General features: G+C 44.2%; 1 protein-coding gene across 1 annotated transcript in view; it reads left to right on the top strand.

Annotated features, from left to right (window-relative positions):
* The window catches only part of IPO4 (importin 4), a 133,847-nt gene extending 112,420 nt beyond the window's left edge, over positions 1 to 21,427 (top strand). The window contains exons 27-31 of the mRNA XM_044273143.1: positions 3,863 to 3,995; positions 5,951 to 6,055; positions 8,383 to 8,452; positions 20,937 to 21,080; positions 21,200 to 21,427. Of these exons, the coding sequence (XP_044129078.1) occupies positions 3,863 to 3,995; positions 5,951 to 6,055; positions 8,383 to 8,452; positions 20,937 to 21,061 (433 nt within the window). The 3' untranslated portion in view covers positions 21,062 to 21,080; positions 21,200 to 21,427. The remainder of the gene's footprint in view (positions 1 to 3,862; positions 3,996 to 5,950; positions 6,056 to 8,382; positions 8,453 to 20,936; positions 21,081 to 21,199) is intronic.
* The last annotated feature ends 310 nt before the right edge of the window (positions 21,428 to 21,737 follow it).

Here is a 21,737-nt window from a genome sequence, read left to right as displayed (position 1 = left end):
CCTTGCTGTGTTATAGGAAAAATTGGATTTAAATAAAACTGCACAAAAACTGAAAATTGTTAATTTTACCTCCATATTCCTTTAATTCTTGTGGAACATAGTTTGTGAAACCAGTTTTGAGTAATTTGACAGTTGTGTAGTTTCTAAAATGGGGTCATTTATGGATAGTTTCTATTATGTAAGGACCTCAAAGTGACTTCAGAACTGAACTGGTCCTTGAAAAAGTCAGTATTGAAAATTTTATAGAAATTTTAAGAAATTGCTTCTTAAATTCTGAGCCTTCTAACGTCCTAAAACATTTTTGTGTAATTTTTTAAATGATGCCAACATAATGTAGACATATGGGGAATCTTAAGTAAAAACTATCTAATTGAGGTATCACTATCTGCCTTTTAATGTGTAGAAATTGAAATTGAGAAAATTAATTTTTTTTCCCAATTTTCTATAACTTTTTATAATATCATGGTAAAACTTATCGACCGAAATTTACCCCTATCATAAAGTACGAGATGTCACGAGAAAACTATCTCTGAATGGCTTGGATAAATAAAAGCATTCTAAAGTTATCACCACATAAAGTGATACATGTCAGAATTAAGCCTGGTCACGAGGGTGAAAATGGCTTGGTCTTGAAAGGGTTAACTATGTATGTAGGTTAATTAGATTAGCTTCATTTAAAGGATGACACAGTTTTGTCCACCTTTCATTAAGTGATGGCCTATCCTCAGGGGCGTCTGACACCCCAACTGATCAGCTTTTAGGCAATAGCTCCAGCACTGGAAACAGTTCCATCTACTTTGTAGTGGACTGAGCTTGTCCTTGCAGCATTGCTCCCACTGACTATATAAGGGGAGCTGTGCTGCAAGGACAAGCTCAGTCCACTACAAAGTAGATGGAGCTGTCTGTCTCCAGCACTGGAGTTATTGCTGATCTGCGGGGATGTGGGGTGTCGGACTCCCGCCAATCAGCTAGTGATGGCCTATCCTGAGGATAGGCCATCAAGTGATAAAAGGTGGACTACCCTTTTAAGTAGGTGTACTGTCTACAAATCGTTTTCTGAAAATTTGTAATTATTTCTCAACATTTAAAGAGGTTGTCCAAGTTATTTTTACTGATAAGCTATCCTCAGGATAGTTCATTAATTTCAGATCAGCCAGGGCCCAATACCCAGCACCTCTGCCAATCAGCTGGTTTAAGAGAAGGCACACGCCATGCCAGCGCTGTCTTCTCTTCATCGTTTACCTGATCATCGTCACAACAGCAGCTGTGAGCAGGTGTAACTACACCTAAGCCGTCCTATTGAAGTTTAAAGATGTGAAGGGGTTAAAGGGATTATCCGAGTATTTGTAACTGATGACTAGTGTTGAGCAAACTTCTGTTTTCAAGTTCGGCGTACAAGATTCGAGATATCTAAGAATTCTGTTATGGATTCTGCTACTACGGACCATAAGTTATGCTAACGGAATCCATAATGGAATTCTTAGATAACCCAAACTCAAACCTTGCACCTTTTCTTTTGGATAGGACATCAGCATCTCATCAGTGGGGGTCCACCTGGGAATCCACCGGTACGCTGTCATCAATTACAAATAGTTGGATAACTCCTTTAAAAATGGAAATATGAGAGCCAAAAAAAAACTAAAGGTTTAATGGTTAAATGTAAACTATATAAAATCAATCGGTGCAGCAGGGGATGCACACTAAATGTTGCAACTGGTTCTTATGGTATGGGTGTCATGTCCGGCCCTAACTTATCTTAACATTAAAGGGCACCCAGCAAGGTGTAACCCTGCAACATTGGAACCTACCCCTAGTTGCACCCTTCACAATCCCTATACTGTGTTGATGTGACACAATGACAAACCACTGCCCCCCCCCCCCCCCCCCCCCCCTCTTAGTACAGGTTCATCAAGAGACTCCACTTAGGGGAAAGTAACATTGCAAGTTATGACCAAAAAGTCAAGTTTATCACAGATAATGGCATATAGTATCACCAAGGTTTCAATATGTAAAAACCTGGGACAAAAAGACAAAAATAGATCTCAGATGATGACATATGGTAAAATAGAGATCTCTAGATGCAACATAATGGCACTGCTAACCATGCCTGGGTCAAGGGGTCCCCCACCTTTGCCACTACACCCATACCAGAAGAGCCCATTGCAATATCTAGTGTGCATCCCGATTTTATCTGTAGTTTACATTTATAGGGAACCTATCATCATGATATTGCTTTGTCAGCTACAGGCAGCATGTTATAGAGTAGGAGGAGCTGAGCAGATTGATATATAGTTTTATAGGGAAAAGATTCAGTATAACGTGTATTTCATTCATTTCTTCTCCTGTACATTCTGTGCTGTGAAGTCCAGGAGGCGGTCCTATCAGTGATTGACAGCCTTCCCTCTATGACTGTGTATACAGAGATAGCTGTCAATCACTGATAGGACCGCCTCCTGGACTTCACAGCACAGAATGGGCAGGAATATAAATGAATGAAATACAAGTTTTACTGAATCTTTTCCCACAAAAATATATATTAATCTGCTCAGCTCCTCCTGCTCTATCACTGGCTGCCTTTAGCACAAACACCATGTACAAAATGACAGGTTCCCTTAAACCATATTCTGGTCCTTTGGAGGGGGGCTGGGGGTTGGCTCCCCTATTTCCATTATAATACTTTAATAAAAGTTATCTTTTGTTGCTGTGCCTTCGGTGATAGCAGTGTGAAATCTATCAATGCGCTCTCTGACGGCTCAGTCTGCAGTTTCTCTTCGTTCATAAAGCTTTCATTGGCTCTTGGTTTGAGTTGATTTGCTTGGAAAGATTTTAGCTTAGTTTTGTGTTCAGGAGAGTAGAGAGGGAGCCTGCAGACAGCTGTCAGAGAGCTTGTCCGACAGGTTTCACACAAGGTAGGACTGAGCAGCCTATGATGTATGAAAATAAATGCACACTGCAGAAGAGGAAAGGGGCAGACATTTCAATAAAAAGCTATTGTAAATATGTTTAGCCCATAATATTGACTGCATGAACAAAATACCAACCCAAAAGTGTCCATAGCCTTTAAAGAGGACATATCCCCATGAAATGCAGTGCAATCTGCTGGCATGTTGTACAACAGGATAAGCTGAGCAGGTCGGTATAGTTTTGTGGTGTTACCGGTGACTGGCGGCTATCGCTGTATGCACACCTACACTGCCATACATGTTAGTCTACCCCCATCATATGTCAGGGGAGAGATTGATGGGAAGAAATTAATATTTTCACCTGATCCTTTTTGTTCTGGGAGATGAGCCGACAGAAGTTTAAGACACAGGCTTTCTCCGTTCTCATCGAAAACGCATACGCGTCCGACTTAGCTAAATTTGTATGGGGGAGTCGGGAAAGAGAACTGTCAGCCAAACAATCCAGCGATTGAATATGTATGGCTAGCTTTAGGTAGAGCAGTGTTTCCCAACCAGCGTGCCTCCAACTGTTGCAAAACTACAACTCCCAGCATGCCCAGACAGCCTTTGGCTGTAACAGCTGGAGGCACACTGGTTGGGAAACACTGATGTAGAGGATTCCGTATCGATCACTGATGACACCTCCCCTGTGAACAATGAAGTTAGAAACAGAGATATAAATGTATAAATTGCAAGTTTTACTGAATCCCTCACCATAAAACTACATATCGATCTGCTCAGCTCCTCCTGCTCTCTAATATGCAGATTCCACTGCATCAAGTAATGAAAGGTCCTCTTTAACTTAATGCATTTCATCCACCATCTGCCATGTTATAATTTTATATTATCTTTTTATCCCCTTTTTTGTCTCCATCTGTACTCTTTAATAATTACTTCTGTTTTCCTTGACAAATCTTCAGAAATTTCTCAAAGCTACTTTCTGTATTCTCCTCTATAATCAGCTCTGAGAAAAATCCACGAACTCTGGACAATGTGTGGGGGGCAGTAAGTCGTATGATAATTAGACATCCAGAATTTGTCCCTGTGGAACAGGTAGGAGTCCTTAATGTTCCACGTCCCCTTCTACTTCTATTTGGGAATTCATTAAAAGGTCACATATTGTTCCCTGGTATATATTTTCTCTCAGCATTTTAATGAATATTAATGGGGTATTCCTATCTTGGACATTTATTTTCAATCATATATTTTAGTAAAACCTTGATTCCCCACATTTTCTTTTCCCAGCTAAGGCTACTTTCACACTTGCGTTCGGGGTTCCGCTTGTGAGTTCTGTTTGAAGGCTCTCACAAGCGGCCCCAAATGGATCCGTGGATGTGGATCCGCTCAGAATGCCTCAATTTGGCACCGTTTGGCCTCCGTTCCGCTCAGCAGGCAGACACCCGAACGCAGCTTGCAGCGTTCGGGTGTCCGCCTGGCCGTGCGGATCCAAACGTGCGGACTTACAATGCAAGTCAATGGGGACGGATCCGTTTGACGTTGACACAATATGGTGCAATTGCAAACGGATCCGTCCCCCATTGACTTTCAATGTAAGGTCAGGAGTCCCTATTAATATACCATCGGATCAGAGTTTTCTCCAATCCGATGGTATATTTTAACTTGAAGCGTCCCCATCACCATGGGAACGCCTCTATGTTAGAATATACCACTGGATTTGCGTTAGATCGTCAAACTCAGATCCGACAGTATATTCTAACACAGAGGCGTTCCCATAGTGATGGTGACGCTTCAAGTTAGAATATCCTACGAACTGTGTACATGTCTGCCCCCTGCTTCCTAGCAGCACCCGATCTCTTACAGGGGACTGTGATCAGCCAGTGCGGCCCCCCCCCCCCTCCCTCCCCAGTATTATATTCATTGGTGGCCAGTGCGGCCCCCCCCCCCCCCCCCCAATATTATATTCATTGGTGGCCAGTGCGGCCCTCCCTCCCCAATATTATATTCATTGGTGGCCAGTGCGGCCCCCCCCCTCCCCGTATTATATTCATTGGTGGAAAGTGCGGCCCCCCCCCCCACACCCCCCCTCCTCCCATTGGTGGCAGCGGAGAGTTCCGGAGTCCCAGTTTAATCGCTGGGACTTCGATCGGTTACCATGGCAGCCAAGACGCTACTGCAGTCTTGGCTGCCATGGTTACTTAGTAATTTTAGAAGCATTATACTTACCTGCGATGTCTGTGACCGGCCGGGTGCTCCTCCTACTGGTAAGTGAAAGGTCTGTGTGGCGCATTGCTTATAGCACAGACCTTTCACTGATTTTTAATGGGGGGGGTGGAGGCCGCACTGGCCACCAATGAATATAATACAGGGGAGGGGAGGTCGCACTGGCCACCAATGAATATAATACTGGGGAGGGAGGGGGGCCGCACTGGCCACCAATGAATATAATGCTGGGGAGGGAGGGGGGTCTGGCCCCTGATCTCTTACAGGGGGCTATGATCCGCACAATTAACCCCTCAGGTGCGGCACCTGAGGGGTTAATTGTGCGGATCACAGCCCCCTGTAAGTGATCGGGTGCTGCCAGGCAGCAGGGGGCAGTCATGTACACAGTTCTTTTAGTATATTCTAACTTGAAGCGTCCCCATCACTATGGCAACGCCTCTGTGTTAGAATATACTGTCGGATCTCAGTTTTCACGACGTGAAAAATTAGATCTGAAAAAAAAAAAAAACAGTTATGCAGACGGATCCGTTCTGAACGGATACCATCGTTTGCATTATAGGAGCGGATCTGTCTGTGCAGACACCAGACGGATCCGCTCCGAACGCAAGTGTGAAAGTAGCCTAAGTTTTCTAGCTTGAGCGTAATGGACGGCAGTGGGCTTTTTGTACAGACCTTTTTTTACTACCTCATGTATGATTAATAGCACAAGACTACAATCAACCCCAACTTCACACACTGTAATGTGTGCTGGGGTTTTAACACTGATACATTTGACAATGTTTTTTATTTTATTTAGGCTCTTAATGTTCTGCTTCTGCTTTTCCTAGGTATTTCCAGTATTGCTTCGTTCAATGCCACTGAAAGAAGATTTTGAGGAGAACTCTACAGTATTTAAATGCATTGCATTTCTGTATGAGAAGGACCCTTCACAGGTATCTATCTATCTATATCAACAGACTTCTTACCTGCATAAATACATTATGACAACTGTCACAGCAATTAGAAATCGCACAAAAGCACACAGTTCTAAACGCATAAGCATATACAGTACTCTACCAAAGAAAAACATATAGGATCAACATATATATATATATATAATCTTAAATCAGAGCTAAAATGCACAAAAAAATTACTTAAAAATACAGTATATACATACAAGGGAGAAAAACTGATGGGCAACCTGACATGGGCAAAATCCAGTAAATGTACTGGATACAAATAGTAAAAGCCAGAAAATACACCGCACTAGATGTGTGTATTGCATGCAAGGAATGCTTTGTCCGGAGAGATGGGGGTTGCTGTTCCACAGCATTTTAGTAAAAAAATAATAATAATTTTAATTCAAGGTCTTGTCAGACTAAGTACCTCTGTAGTCATGTAACTTATGTGACCACAAGGTCCAAAAGATGCAAAGGTATTGACGACTGCTGTGTGTGTGTTGCAGCTGAAAATCATGCACCGCACACTTGCAACATGTGGTCAGTAAGTGGTTAAAGTAATATAAGTAAATAAATCTGGTATAACTCAGTATATTACATCAGATCATTTTTCTGTCTGAAGATCAGCATGGAGAGCCTAAATAATGAAAAAAATAAGGTTTACAGAAATTCATAGTCTTACATGCAGGACTTTTTTTCTTTGCAAAAAAAATAAAAATTGTGAATGGAAACAACTTAACGGATTATATTATAGTCAGTGGGATCTGCTGAGCTCCATTCCTGTCAGTTATATGCCCAATCCAGCACTTCTGTTATTTTTGTTCTTCTGCTCTTTTTACAGAGCAGAAGAACAGAAATTAATAGAGTGGATGTGAAAGAGCCCTTACATGTACATGTCATTGCATTTGCTCCTTTATTTAAAGTGACACTGTACTTTCAGAAAACTTTTGATATGTTATAGGAACATATCAAAAGTTTTGATAGGTGGAAGTCTAAGCACTGAGACCCCCACAATCTCTCCTCACTGCATGAGACAGGTCTATAGACTTTCTATTGGGTCTGACAGAGAGAATGTTCTAAGTAAGCACTTCTCTCCCCTCATTCTAAAGATTGGTTGGGGTCTCTGCTCATAACCCCACCAATCAAAACTTTTGAGCACAGTGACCCTTTAACGGAAAGATATCCAATAGTACAGAAGTAATCCCCACAGTTTCAGTGTTAACCTGTCTTCTAACCCAGGCTCGTGCCTTATGCGTTATAAAGCAGCCTTCATTCTGCTTTCACATGTAAGTGGGTAAGCACAGATAACACTGGATGACCCCTATCTTATGATGAGGACTGCGTATATCTTCCTGTATAATCATAAAGGGGTTTTCCACTATCATGTTAAAGGGGTTCTCCAGGCTTTTAATATTGATGACCTATCCTCAGGATCAGCCATAGACATAGCAGCAACGAGCAGGTAGAGAGAAGGGTTATGGCATGTGCACACTGCGCTCACCTACCCTTCATACAGCAGATCGGCGGGGGTGCCGGGTGTCGGAGCCTCACCGATCTGATATTGATGACCTATCCTGAGGATAGGTTATCAATATTAAAAGCCCAGAGAACCCCTTTAATAAGCCTTAGTTACTGTGTAGATGTAAAGTTCTACAACTCCCTAATATACAGTACATTTCCTTCTGTTTGCTCATGATGAATGTTAAAGGGGTATTCCAGCTTCACTATATCACATATCCTTAGGACAGACAATCAATATCAGTGCACCCCCACCAAATAGCTGTCTGAAGGGGCTGTGACACTTTTGGAGGTGCAGGGTGATTATGGTTTTGTCCCATGCGATTAATCCATCCGTATGTGGATATATAAACTGCATACGTGTGCTTCTTCCAGGAAATGCTCACAAGTCTAGGTAGGTAGAGGTTAATAGATGGCAATGCTAAAATACTGATCTGGTTTAAAACTGCTAAATATCTTTGTAGTTCAAACAGATGCATCCTTCTTTGTGCGGTGAGGACGACTCTGCGTTTAGTTGTGTGGAATACTAATAGTGCAGGAATTCTGGTGGCGGGGAGTCTTGGGTGACAAAATACCTGTCTAACTGGACCCACCAGAAGCCGTGTTCATTTCATCTGCAGTCAGGGGCTTAACCGTCCATTGTTGAAAGAATACATCTGCAGCACAAGAACCGCCCTGACAGCGTACAGCTGTATGCTGCACAGAAAGGATCCGGCTTGTTGAGATCATCTGCATACAGGATATTTCCACTCAGTTACCGAATGCTTACCTTCTGTTTGATGACTTTTGATTCTTCTACACAGGTTGCTGCACACATTAATGATATTGCTAGAGTATGTGGGCATGTCCTGGGAACAAAGGAAATTACACCAGGTATGACTGGCAAGATGTATTGGTTACTTTTTCTGTCATTTAGTTCATTATTCCAACTTTTTGGTACCAAATATCTCATTGTGGGGGATTTTTCTTTTGTAAAACCATATGTCCTGCACAGTGGCAGATGATCAGATATCTGAAATAACCCACCATGTCAAGGTTCTATAATAATCCATCACTTAGTTGCCTTTTCCACGAGTCCACACTAGTAATTTAGGGGAATTTATTAAGGCTAGCATTTTATACTATTAAGGCCTCTTTCACACTACAGTATGTCCATTTCAGTGTTTTGCGGTCCGTTTTTCACGGATCCGTTGTTCAGTTTTTTTGCTTCCGTTGTGGTTCCGTTTCCGTTCCGTTGTTCCGTTCCGTTTTTCCGTATGGCATATACAGTAATTACATAGAAAAAATTGGGCTGAGCATAACATTTTCAATAGATGGTTCAGAAAAAACGGAACGGAAACGGAAGACATACGGATGCATTTCCGTATGTGTTCCGTTTTTTGGGCGGACCCATTGACTTTAATGGAGCCACGGACCGTGATTTGCGGGCAATAATAGGACATGTTCTATCTTTCAACGGAACGGAAATACGGAAACGGAATGCATACGGAACACATTCCGTTTTTTGGGCGGCACCATTGAAATGAATGGTACCGTATACGGAACGCAAAAAACGGACCGCAAAACGGAAAGAAAAACGGTAGTGTGAAAGAGGCCTAACTCAAAAAATGTATAAGGGTTTGCATCTATCAGAATCTTGACACTTTACTATAATGATGATAGAGCTAATGATGATAATTATAAAAGAAAAACAAAAAAAACTTTATTGAAATCACTGATGAAATTGTCAGTTCTGATGGCTCTACCTGCCTTTTAAATATCAAATAATGGTGGTAGTGCACTTTCACCAAACTCTTTGATTCCCCTTATCTGAGCCCCTAAGCTTGTTTGTGCTCACTAGAATCAATGGCTAACTCAGGGTGGCTAATGGGTTAAATTAGGGTGTGCCCTGTATCTATTCCCTATACACATGGACCTCGCTACATACAGGCTACTTGTTTCTACATCGCGTCCTACTGACGTGTTTCTTGGCTGGACAACGCCAGCCGTTCATCAGGAGTCGGCCCGTGTTACTGAAACAAAGTAACAGAGTAACAAACTAAGCTTTACACGCTTCTGATGTAGAGTGTGCAGCCCGGCGTAGCCCCGGCACTATGATGGCCGTAGCGCGGCCGCCACAGTGCACTCCTTAAAAAGCCAACAGCCACTCCTCCTGGTGGAGCAACACAGCGGTCCGTCCAATGGAACGAGGAGGTATAAGTCAATACCACTCCTCCTGCTGCCTTAATGCTAAGTACCAGAGGATAGAAATTAAGACTGTATGTTTATATAGTAAATATACCGCGGCTGTAGTCATATTGGGGACATAGTAGAAAAATATGGCCAGGTAATAGGAGCGATCACATTGATCGCTAGTGAAAAAGAAATACTGTATCCATTATATGCATAACCTAGCAATATAAGCAATCAAGATGCTGGATATTGGATCGCACCTTATCAGAGAGAATTCCTGCTTACAGTAAGATATCTCAAACAGAGTAGGGATAACACTAACCCTGGGTTCACACCTGAGCGTTTTACAGCGCGTTCAAACGCGCTGTAAAACGCTTAAGACATGAAAACCAATGCTTCCCTATGGGAAGGGTTCACACCTGGGCTTTTTACAGCGCGTACGAACGCGCTGTAAAACGCCCGACGCTCAAACAAGTACTTGAGCTTCTTTGGGGCGTTTTGACGCGCGTTTGTGGCCATAGGACACTGCAGTCAATGACACAAACGCGCGTCAAACGCGCGTTTACTATTACAAAAAACGCGCATAAAAACGCGCGACAAAAACGCGCGTTTGAGGAACGCTCAGGTGTGAACCCAGGGTAAGGGTCCATTCACACTTCTGAAAAATTGGTCCGCATCCGTTCCGCAGTTTTGCGGAACGGGTGCAGACCCATTCATTTTCAGTGGGGCCGGAATGTGCTGTCACTTCCGCACTTCCGCTTCCGTTTCCGCAAAAAAATAGAACATGTCCTATTCTTGTCCACAATTGCGCACAAGATTAGGCATTTTCTATTATAGTGCCGGCGATGTGCGGTCCGCAAATTGCGGAATGCACATTGCCAGTGTCCGTGTTTTGCAACGGACATGTGAATGGACCCTAAGGCCTAGTTCACACGAACAATTGTTTTTTTTTTTGCAAGTGTACGGACCATTTTTATGTGTTTTGTATACGGAAGCATTCATTTCAATGGTTCCGCATTAAAAACGGAATGTGTTCCGTAAGCATTCCGTTTCCGTATTTCCGTTCCATTGAAAGATAGAACATGTCCTATATTTGGCTGCAAATCACGTTTCGTGGCTCCATTCAAGTCAAGATACAGTCTTAGACCCCATTTAGACGGCCATATAATGTTTGCAAAAATGCGGATCAGTTTTTTTGCGGACAGTTCAAAAAAGGGATTGCATTCCGTTTTTTTGCTGATCCATAGACTTCAATAGGGCCATGATTTTCACTGACAAGTATAGGACATTAATTCAAACTGAAACGTGACACGTCGGGACATTGCTAGGGCCTACTAGGGACACCGGCCCCACCAGGGTTAGGTATCCGGACGGGGTCGCTCCTTGCGGAGCAAGCACTCCGTATAGGTAGGCAGGGTCGACTAGCCCCTCCCCCTACTCAGGGATACACCAGGGAATCATCTCTCCCGACCCAGCCTACCTTTCAGTACCTGTGGTACCATCCTTATTGCACGTACTCCTGGGACCAGCACCCGCCCTGAACCAGACTCCTGACCTGCGACTCTATCTTTGAGGCTCCATCTACAGAGATCGGTTCACCATTCAACTATTCGGGTGAGAACGTTCCATTTTCTGCCATTGGGGTACAATTGTGCAAGTGTGTCTGGCCCTTTTGGGTCTGTCTATGTATATGTTGGTTTTTTATGTTCCTTTATTTGTGCCATTTTTTCTAAATCGATTACCATTAAATGCTAAGTTTTAATCCCTTTGATCCACCCATTGGATCAGGTTATATAATTCATTCAATTTGGGATTTTTGGTCAAGAATCCAAGCTTGACCCGTGCACTTTATATATATATTAATTTCAGAGCATGGCTGGCTTTCTGGCAACTGGCTTCAGTGCGGATAGTTGGCTGGTGGAGGCTCAGGAGGTGTTTTCGGACAAAGAATTCTCACAGAAAAAATACATCCCTTCCTTTAATGCTGCCTTTAAGGACTTAACGGATGTCTATAGAGACCAGATTCTTTCCTGGTGGGAGACGCAGAGCCTAGAGAGCTATCTCAAACACAATATCGTTCCTCGTGGACTCAGAATCTCGCTACTGCCCGCGGCCAGATTCAGGAGCCCAGGCTTCCTCAGTAAGTGGGAGCAGGAAGCTACTAATAGCTCCCTGCGGTTGATGCGTCTCCTACTAGCTGAAGAAAAAATTAAACTTGAAACTCTTAATAAAAAACTGACCGCGAGCATTGAAGCTGCCCAGACCTTTGCACAAGAGGCGGATTTTCCCACTAAGGAGAAGCAACTCCAAAATTACCTTGATAAATATCAGTATCATCTCAAGGAACGGAAACACCGCCAATTTGTGCGAGATCTGGCAGACTTCAAGGAGAACAGAATATACTCCTCTATAGCTCACAGAGGTGAGACTAGCGTGGCGCTGACTGACCTTTCTTCGACAGAAACCGATTACTCAGACTCAGACAGCCTACCTAAAGGTAATAGACAATCCCCACGGGGAGGGAGCCGCAGGGGGCGTAGACGAGGAAGCTCACGTGGGAGGGATCGCCGTTTTTTAGGGGGGACCCCCAACCAGGGGCAATCCAACCCGCCACCCTCACAATACCCACTACGCAACCGAGTCCAACAACTTCCAAACCCCTAGGCCCCCAGGTCGTCAATCTGTCCTCCCGTCAACTCAGTACCATCGAGACGCAAGTCCTCCAACTGGGCCTCTCTTTTGTCCCTACCCCTAGTTTCGACAGATTTGATATTATCAAGGACCTCAATCTATTCGTTCGCAAGTTACGTTGGCACAAATTTTTCAAGTTACAAGATAGGAGACAGTGTCGCGAACTGGGCATTCCGGTTGAAATCCTGTCAGACGTGCGCCTGCTCTTTGACCTTGATAAGGAGCCACCACAACACGACGGATTGGGTCCCTTCACTGCTCTCAAATTGAAAAATAATAAAATGCCACCAGTACCCGCTGATCCATCGTGTATTGATGTATTCTTAGATCTGGTTTCCAACCAGGTCGAGGAAGTCAGGCCCACACACTGCTCTAATGTCGACCGGGCCCAGGCCACCGCGATTTCCGATCTTGAGAGTGATCGGTCCATTGTCATCAAACCCTCGGACAAAGGGGGGAATACGGTGGTCATGGACCACGGTCGATATAGAGCAATGTGTGATTCTTTACTGAACGACCCCTCCACCTATGAGGTACTAGCACGAGATCCTTCTAACGAATTTAGACTTGAACTCAAATCTATCCTAGAGGAGGCCAAGTCGGCAAATCTCATCTCTGATGAAGAATTCAGGTTTTTATTTCCCCCGTGCCCCCGTATGGCAACATTCTATTGCCTCCCTAAATTACATAAAGGGGTCAATCCACTCAAGGGACGACCTATAGTCTCCGGAGTGGACAACCTTTGCCAAAATGCAGGGGTCTACGTGGACAAGATTTTGGCACCATTCGTGACTACACTCCCATCCTATACTCGCGATACGACTGACCTACTGAAACGGTTGGAGGGCATCTATACAGAGACTGATAGCCTACTGGCAAGTATAGACGTCGAGGCACTTTACTCCAGCATCCCACACTCACTAGGCCTCAAGGCTGTTGAACACTTTCTGAGTAGCCGAGGTCGTCAGTATCGCGCCCACAGTCTGTTCATTCTCCGCTTGTTAGAGTTCACGCTTACCCACAACGTGTTCTCTTTCAGCGGCAGGATCTACCACCAGCTCAGGGGCACTGCGATGGGGAGCCCTTGTGCCCCATCGTATGCCAACTTGTTCCTGGGCTGGTGGGAGGAAACCCTGGTGTTTACCGACACTGGGTCCGTACTCTTGGACCCGGTGGGACTGTGGGCGCGATACATTGACGATATCTTCATCATTTGGAACAGTGATGAGGTATCCTTCCACTCCCTGGTGAAAGCGTTGAATATCAATAACATAGGCCTTCGCTTCACCAGCGAGAATAACATCACTCAGTTACCTTTCTTGGATGTCCTCATCTCAAAATCAGCGGAAGGGGAACTGACCACGACTGTGTACAGGAAGCCTAGTTCCACTAACAACCTGCTTAGGTGGGAAAGCAGTCACCCACTCCCGCTTAGGAAAGGCATCCCAAAAGGCCAGTACCTCCGCCTTAGGAGAAATTGTTCGTCGAAAAAGGAATTTATCTGTCAGGCTGCCGATCTACGTCTGAGATTCCTTCAGAGGGGGTACCCCGATAGGGTACTACGATTAGCCTTTAGAGCAGCACTCCAGGCAGACCGAACAGACCTCCTTATCCCTAAACCCCATCAAGAACAGACGGGCAATCCAATCCGCCTAATCAGTACTTTCAACCGTGCAGCACCCGAGATCCGCAGCATTTTATCTCAAAATTGGGGTGTCCTCATGATGGATCCAGACCTCAGAGAAGTCCTGGGCCCCCACCCCAATATCACCTACCGCAGGGGTCGTAACCTCCGCGACAGATTGGTCTCGAGTGAATTCATACCGCCTGTACCCACAGGTACCGCCTGGTTACAGTCAAATATTAAGGGTTGTTACAGATGCAGTGGGTGCATTGCATGCAGCCATCTGCAAACAGGTAGGACCTTCTGTAGCCACAACACCGGCAAGGTTTACACCATCAATCACTTCATTAATTGTAAGACCCGGGGGGTGATTTACCGCCTAGCCTGCGAATGCGGCAAGGAGTATGTTGGTAAGACCATACGAGAGTTTCGCAGGCGGGTGGGTGAACACCTCAATGACATTTCAAAAAGTAAGGACACGCCCATAGCCAACCATATTCGTATCCATCATAACGGCACTGCCCACGTCACATTTATGGGCATTGACCGGGTCCTCCCGCCGCGCCGTGGAGGCGACTGGGACCGATTAATTCTTCAGCGTGAACTTCGCTGGATATATTATCTCAAATCCACGACACCACTGGGGCTCAATGAACAGCTGAATTTTAGCTGTTTTTTGTGAACAATGGACGACATTCATCGTAAATGTTATTTTATTTGAATGATCCCCGTGTTCAGCCCCTTTGCTTTTGCTTTTTCTACATTAATTTAGTCACTAATTCCTGTCCTCCATGCCTCCTGACCCCTTTGCTAGCCTTCTGTTCAGCATCTGGGTCTCCTTGCCTAGTTTATCCTCCCATAGAAGCTCTGTTTACTGAGAGCACATTCTCTCCTCTTCTTCTCTGAGACCGCTGACACGCTGGTCTCTCATATTGGCCACCGGCTCACCGCGCGTCTCTGCGTGGCGTCCGGTTGCTAGGCAGCCAGACCCGCCCCCTGTGATCTTTATTTTACCCCTCCTGCTCTCCAGCGTGTGCTCGCGGCGTCTCCGGCTGGCGCCTGCGTTCCATGTGCGTTCCACCCGACCCCGCCCCCCTTTCCTGGGGCGCGGTCGCGGTGACGTCATGTGGAGCGCACGCGCCGCCTGGCGCTGCGTTCCAGCACACGCAGATCAGCCGTCCTCTGGATCCAGCCTGTCCGGTCTCCATTGGACAATCGGAGGGGGCGTTCACAGCCAAAAAAAAGGCGCGCTCTGGTACCTTATTTAAATGGCAGCCACCAAGGTAACATTTGCTGACAGCCACCCTTGATTTGGGCCCCACTGTGACCGCATCTGGCATCCCTGCTGGTGTGCCTGGTTAGCCCACTGGCCAACCAGCACCTGCGGTCATTTGCTTAGGATTTTTGGCGGTCCGGTCCCACTGGCCCGACCACCGTACCTGGAGCTCTAAACAGGCCCCACTGGACCTTTCGGCAGTTGTAAATATCTAATTTTTGTCTCTATTTACTGCCTAAGCTCCCACTTACGTGGCTAGTCCGCGTTACAGGTCTAGCCATCAGCCCTCTTTTTACTTCCAGGCACATCTGTGCCTGCTAGCCCCTTTTTTTGACGTCCCCTGATGCGTTAATTCAAACTGAAACGTGACACGTCGGGACATTGCTAGGGCCTACTAGGGACACCGGCCCCACCAGGGTTAGGTATCCGGACGGGGTCGCTCCTTGCGGAGCAAGCACTCCGTATAGGTAGGCAGGGTCGACTAGCCCCTCCCCCTACTCAGGGATACACCAGGGAATCATCTCTCCCGACCCAGCCTACCTTTCAGTACCTGTGGTACCATCCTTATTGCACGTACTCCTGGGACCAGCACCCGCCCTGAACCAGACTCCTGACCTGCGACTCTATCTTTGAGGCTCCATCTACAGAGATCGGTTCACCATTCAACTATTCGGGTGAGAACGTTCCATTTTCTGCCATTGGGGTACAATTGTGCAAGTGTGTCTGGCCCTTTTGGGTCTGTCTATGTATATGTTGGTTTTTTATGTTCCTTTATTTGTGCCATTTTTTCTAAATCGATTACCATTAAATGCTAAGTTTTAATCCCTTTGATCCACCCATTGGATCAGGTTATATAATAACAAGTATAGGACATGTTTCATTTTTTTGCTGAGTTGGCAATGGAAGAAAAGGGCCCCATAGAAGTGAATGGGACAGGATCTAATCCGCAAAAAAACGGATAGCCCTTAATTTCTATCCTCCGTTACTTAGCGCGCATTAAGGCAGCAGGTATTGACTTATACCTCCTCGTTCCATTGGACGGACCGCTGTGTTGCTCCACCAGGAGGAGTGGCTGTTGGCTTTTTAAGGAGTGTCCAGCGTTGTCCAGCCAAGAAACACGTCAGTAGGACGCGATGTAGAAACAAGTAGCCTGTATGTAGCGAGGTCCATGTGTATAGGGAATAGATACAGGGCACACCCTAATTTAACCCATTAGCCACCCTGAGTTAGCCATTGATTCTAGTGAGCACAAACAAGCTCAGGGGATCAGATAAGGGCATGTATGTGTGTGGCTGTATATGGGTAGGTGCGCTAAATATCCCTAATTGAGTGGAAATATAAAAAACTGCAACCACCAACCTTTACCCAAAAGAAACAAGGGGAATCAAAGAGTTTGGTGAAAGTGCAGTCCCACCATTATTTGATATAAAAAATGGAGATGGCCATCAAAACTGACAATTTCATCAGGGATTTCAATAAAGTTTCTTTTTTGGTTTTCTTTTATAATTTTGGAGCTCTATCATCATTATAGTAAACTAGCATTTTATACTACAGTCTGAAGACGTGTAATAGAGAAAGAGGTGCAGGCCAGCCCCCTCCCCCAAACACACACTATTTAAAACGAACCAAAGCCAATTAGGTACACCAATTTATTCTCAGCACTGATAAGATGGACAAAAACAGTACAAGCCTGTATTGCCAGGATTCTGTAATTCCATGTCAATCCTTGTCTACAGGAACACGTTTCCTTACATATAGCCTCACAAGAAAACCTGCAATTAAGGTATCAGTTTAATCATATGTGAGATTGTACAATAATCAGCCATAACAGTTTTAACAACAGCCTAATATAATGTATGTCCTCCTCGTGCCACCTAAAGGATCTATCTCGTCTCGGCATGTAGTCTACAAGATCTCTGAATGTGTCCTGTTGTATCTGGAACCAAGATGTTTTCCGATGAGTGTGTCCGTTGAGGAAAGCATCATCCATGTGGGAGTGTGATTTCCTGTTATGGACATTGCTCCTTTTACAGGACTGCACAGCATTATAGTGATTTATAATGCTTTGTGTCTCTGCATGACCTTGCATCTACTGACGTAATGCCACCAGTATAATTGAGTAGATGCAAGGTCGATCAGAGACACATTAAATCATTATAATGCCGTGAGGTCCTGTGAAACGAGCAGTGTCCATAACTGGAAATCACGCTCCCACACACAGCGTGTTTTCCGCACAGTAGATCCTTTCAGTTTTGTAAGGCTACTTTCACACTAGCGTTTTTGCAGATCCGTCATGGATCTGCAAAAAACGCTTCCGTTACAATAATACAACCGCATGCACCCGTCATCAATGGATCCGGTTGTATTATGTGTAACATAGCCAAGACGGATCCGTTATGAACTTCATTGAAAGTCAATAAGAGACGGATCCGTTTTTTTATTGTGCAAGATTGTGTCAGAGAAAACGGATCCGTCCCTATTGACTTACATTGTGTGCCAGGGCGTGTCCGTTTGGCTTAGTTTCGTTCAGCGGACAGCAAAATGCTGCAGGCAGTGTTTTGGTGTCCGCCTCCAGAGCGGAATGAAGACTGATCGGGGGCAAACTGATGCATTCTGAGCGGATCCTTTTCCATTCACAATGCATTAGGACAAAACTGATCCGTTTTGGACCGCTTGTGAGAGCCCTAAACGGATCTCACAAACGGAAAGACAAAACGCTAGTGTAAAAGTAGCCTAAGTTGAAGGCGTGACCTCGAATGGTTCGGACTTTTTTTGGCAAGCACATCCCATTTGAAAGGAGATCTTGGAAATTTGGAGGACAAGTCAACACCGTGCTCCCTGTCATGCTCATCAAACCATTCCTGAACATTTTTGGCAGTGTAGCAGGATGCAGTATTCTGCTTAGAGGCCATTGGCATTAGAGAATACTGTTGAAATGAAGGGGTGTACCTGGTATGCAGTAATGTTTAGGTTTTAAGTAGGTGGCACATGTCAAAGTAACATCTACATGAATACCAGCACTGAAGGTTTCCCAGCAGAATATTGGCCAGGGCATCATCCGTCTTTTTCCCATAGTGCGTTCTGGTGTCCTCTTTTGCCCAGTTAAACGGGTTGTGCCAAGATAGAAACTTCCCTGTTCCCTGTCTGAAGGATAGGAAATAAGTATGTGATTGGTGTTGGTCCAACTACTGGGACCCCCACCGTTCACATAAACAGGATCCTGTGCCCCTGTATGAATGTACTGGCAGGTCCCAAGTATCTGCTGCTCCATTCATTTCTCAGATTCTGCTGTTTTGGAGATGGTGGGATCTAATTGCCCAGCTGTTAGTTTGCTCCTTATCAAAGTCACTCATCCTTACACTTGCCTATTTTTCCTGTTCAAAGAAGTGACTGTATGTATCCTGCCCCTTAAAGGGTTCCATTTTAACTAGATAATCATTGTTATTCACTTGTTATCAGTTTTAGGGTGGTTTTATATGTTAACTTAAATGTGTATTTTTTTCCCTGCAATTACAGTGACATCATTGCTGAATGTATAGTTTTTTTTAGCTAATTTGTGAAAACCGTCTACATTTTGTCGTAGTATTGCATTAAAAAAATATTCTGTGTGACTGCACCGTGTGATGGCGTCATAAATGTTATGGTTGATCAGAGTATATTGTGTCACAGGTGAAATACAGAATCGCTGATCCATGCAATGTTGATACGGCAGGACATGTCACTGTTTTAACAATGCATTCTTGACAGGGAAAATATATTAGTGCTTGGTGTGTCTACGCTTTGTTGCACATTCACCCTGTTTTCCCTGTGTTACTGCACTTTGCATTCATCACATGGATCAGTAACTTACTTAAAGGGTTTTAGTGATATTTTAATACTGATGACCTATCCTCAGGATAGGTCACCAGTATCTGATTGTTTGGGGTCTGACACAAATCAACTGTTCGAGAAGGCTTGCAGCGTTTTGATGTCCGCCTGATGATGCGGAGCCAAACGGATCCATCCTGACTTAAAATGTAAGTCGATGGGGACGGATCCGTTTTCACTGACACAATATGGTGCAATTGAAAACAGATCCGCCTCCCATTGACTTTCATTGTAAGTCAAAACGGAACCATTTGCATTATCATGAACAAAAAAAAAAAATGCAAACGGATCCGTTGTGAACGGAAACAAGCGTTTGCATTATAGGTGCGGATCCGTGTGTGCAGATACCAGGCGGATCCGCACCTAACGCAGGTGTGAATGTAGCCTTAGCTGCACTATGCTTTCTTCTTGAAGAGCTGAAAGAATTGGCCATTGAGATGTGTGTATGTATGTGTGTGTATGTATGTGTGTGTATGTGTATATATATATATATATATATCATATAATTAGATTTTGGTGCTACAAATTAAAGAAGTTTTCTTGAAACAGACAACCCCTATGAGAGTGCTTTGGTGATTAGTTCCGCACTTTAGGCCACTGGGCAAACAACCTACTTTGCCAGTGAAAGTTGCAACTACAGGAAAAAGTTGTATTACATGCAGCTCACAGTTCACCATTTATTTTTGCGTTCTTCTGATCTGTCGGAAGAACAGAAAATGAAAGACAAAAATGTATCCTGAGCATCAGTTATGCACATGTGCCACCTGTTTTAGCCATTTCTGTCAGAGATCCGTTAGTCCAGTATGCCCTGCAGTGCTCGTTACTGGATCTCTATTCTGACCATATGTTTTAATGAAGCCATGTAAAGGGCTGAACTTAAAAGCTGGGAACCTATTGGGAGATTTACCAAAAGTGGTGTAAAGAATAACCGGCTTAGGTGCCTATAGCAACCAATCAGATTCTACTTTTCTTTTTTCAGAGCTCCTTTGGAAAGTCAAAGGTCTAGTTTTATTGGTTGCTTTGGGCAATGAAACCAGCTTTCCTTTGCACTGTATTTGATAAACCTCTCCCGTAGACTTTACCCTGTAGCAACTAATTGGCGTATATGTATGCTGCTATAAAAAAAATACTACACATGATTGGTATCAGCACATGTGTAACAAAGGATACAATATAGCTACAATCTAGGTAAAAAAATAAAAAAAAGTGATTTTATTGTATGAAATATTTTAATTCCAAACAATAAAATCACTTTTTTTTTTACCTATATTGTAGCTCAGTGGTTAGCACTGGTGTCTTGCAGTGCTGGGATCCTAGGTTCAAATATGTTGCATGTTCTTTAGGAAAAAACACCAGCCTGTGTGCGCTCCTATGGTCCCGGCCATCAGAGAGGCTGATGCTTTTTCATATAGTGTGCAAGCACGGCCACCGCTGATGGAATTGCAGGGTGGTCGTAACCATGGAAACGAGCAGTGTATAATGTGATGGAAAAATGAATCCAGACAGCAAAGGAAGCAATATGTACGATCACAACACATTAGTGATTGGCTTGTATTAACTTTCTTTACATGATAAAATGCCACTTACTGAAGTGAGACAACCCCTTTAAGGGGTAAACAGACCTGGTAATCAGTTTTTGATGCATGTTTGTTTGGTATTGTAATCTTTTTGCTACAGTATAAATGGATATTTAAATGTGTGCTATTTTGTTCATGTGACTTTGGCAGACACAGAGCAGACCGTAGTTATTCTGTTGAGAGATCTGGCCCAGCGTTTCCCCCAGGAATTACAGAGTGCTGTGATGTCTCTTCCTGAAGAAATGTCTTCCAAGCTTCGTGCCGCTCTTGGCTAACCGTGAGGAGCATGTTTCAGTAAGTCTGTTTGTGACAGACAAGCAAACCATTTGCTTTTTCAAATAAACTTTTCATGCTGATTGTTTAATCCTTCTACAACACTCCTTGTAATGCCACCATGTGTCTCTTAACCTCAGGAGGACTGGATAGGATGGTTTCACCGATGTTCAAGTTGCAGTTGATAGTTTCAGTTTACACTTGGATCCAGACGACATTAGATCACCTACTCATCAGAACTTTTTGTGGACAAAAGCAAGTGTTAAGGTTCTGTGCATCATCAGAGGTCTAAGTGGAATGTGTTTTTGCCAAAAAGTTCTGCTTTGCTGTTCAAACCAAAGCAATAAAATGAAATGTTTTGTTCAGACCACAAATGAATTCCGTATTTATTCCTGAATGAGTGCCATTATCCTATGATAGTGTTTTGCGGATCCGCATATTGTGCATCCGCAAAACAACGATACTGGCCGTGTGCTGTCCACATCTTTTGCGGCCCCATTAAATGGAATGGGTCCACACCAGTTCCGCAAAATTGCAGAGCGGATGCGGACTCATTCATATGACCGTCTGAATGAACCTTTAAATAGATTTTCCCGTTTTAGAATGAATTGCTATGCAACTTTCTAATATACCTTGTGTTTCAACATTTTCTGGCTATATTCGTGGCTTTCTTACAGA

Source organism: Bufo gargarizans, chromosome 1 (assembly GCF_014858855.1).
Source record: "Bufo gargarizans isolate SCDJY-AF-19 chromosome 1, ASM1485885v1, whole genome shotgun sequence".
NCBI lineage: Eukaryota > Metazoa > Chordata > Amphibia > Anura > Bufonidae > Bufo > Bufo gargarizans.
Note: the sequence above shows the minus strand (reverse complement) of the source record. Positions and strands in the feature narration are given on the sequence as shown.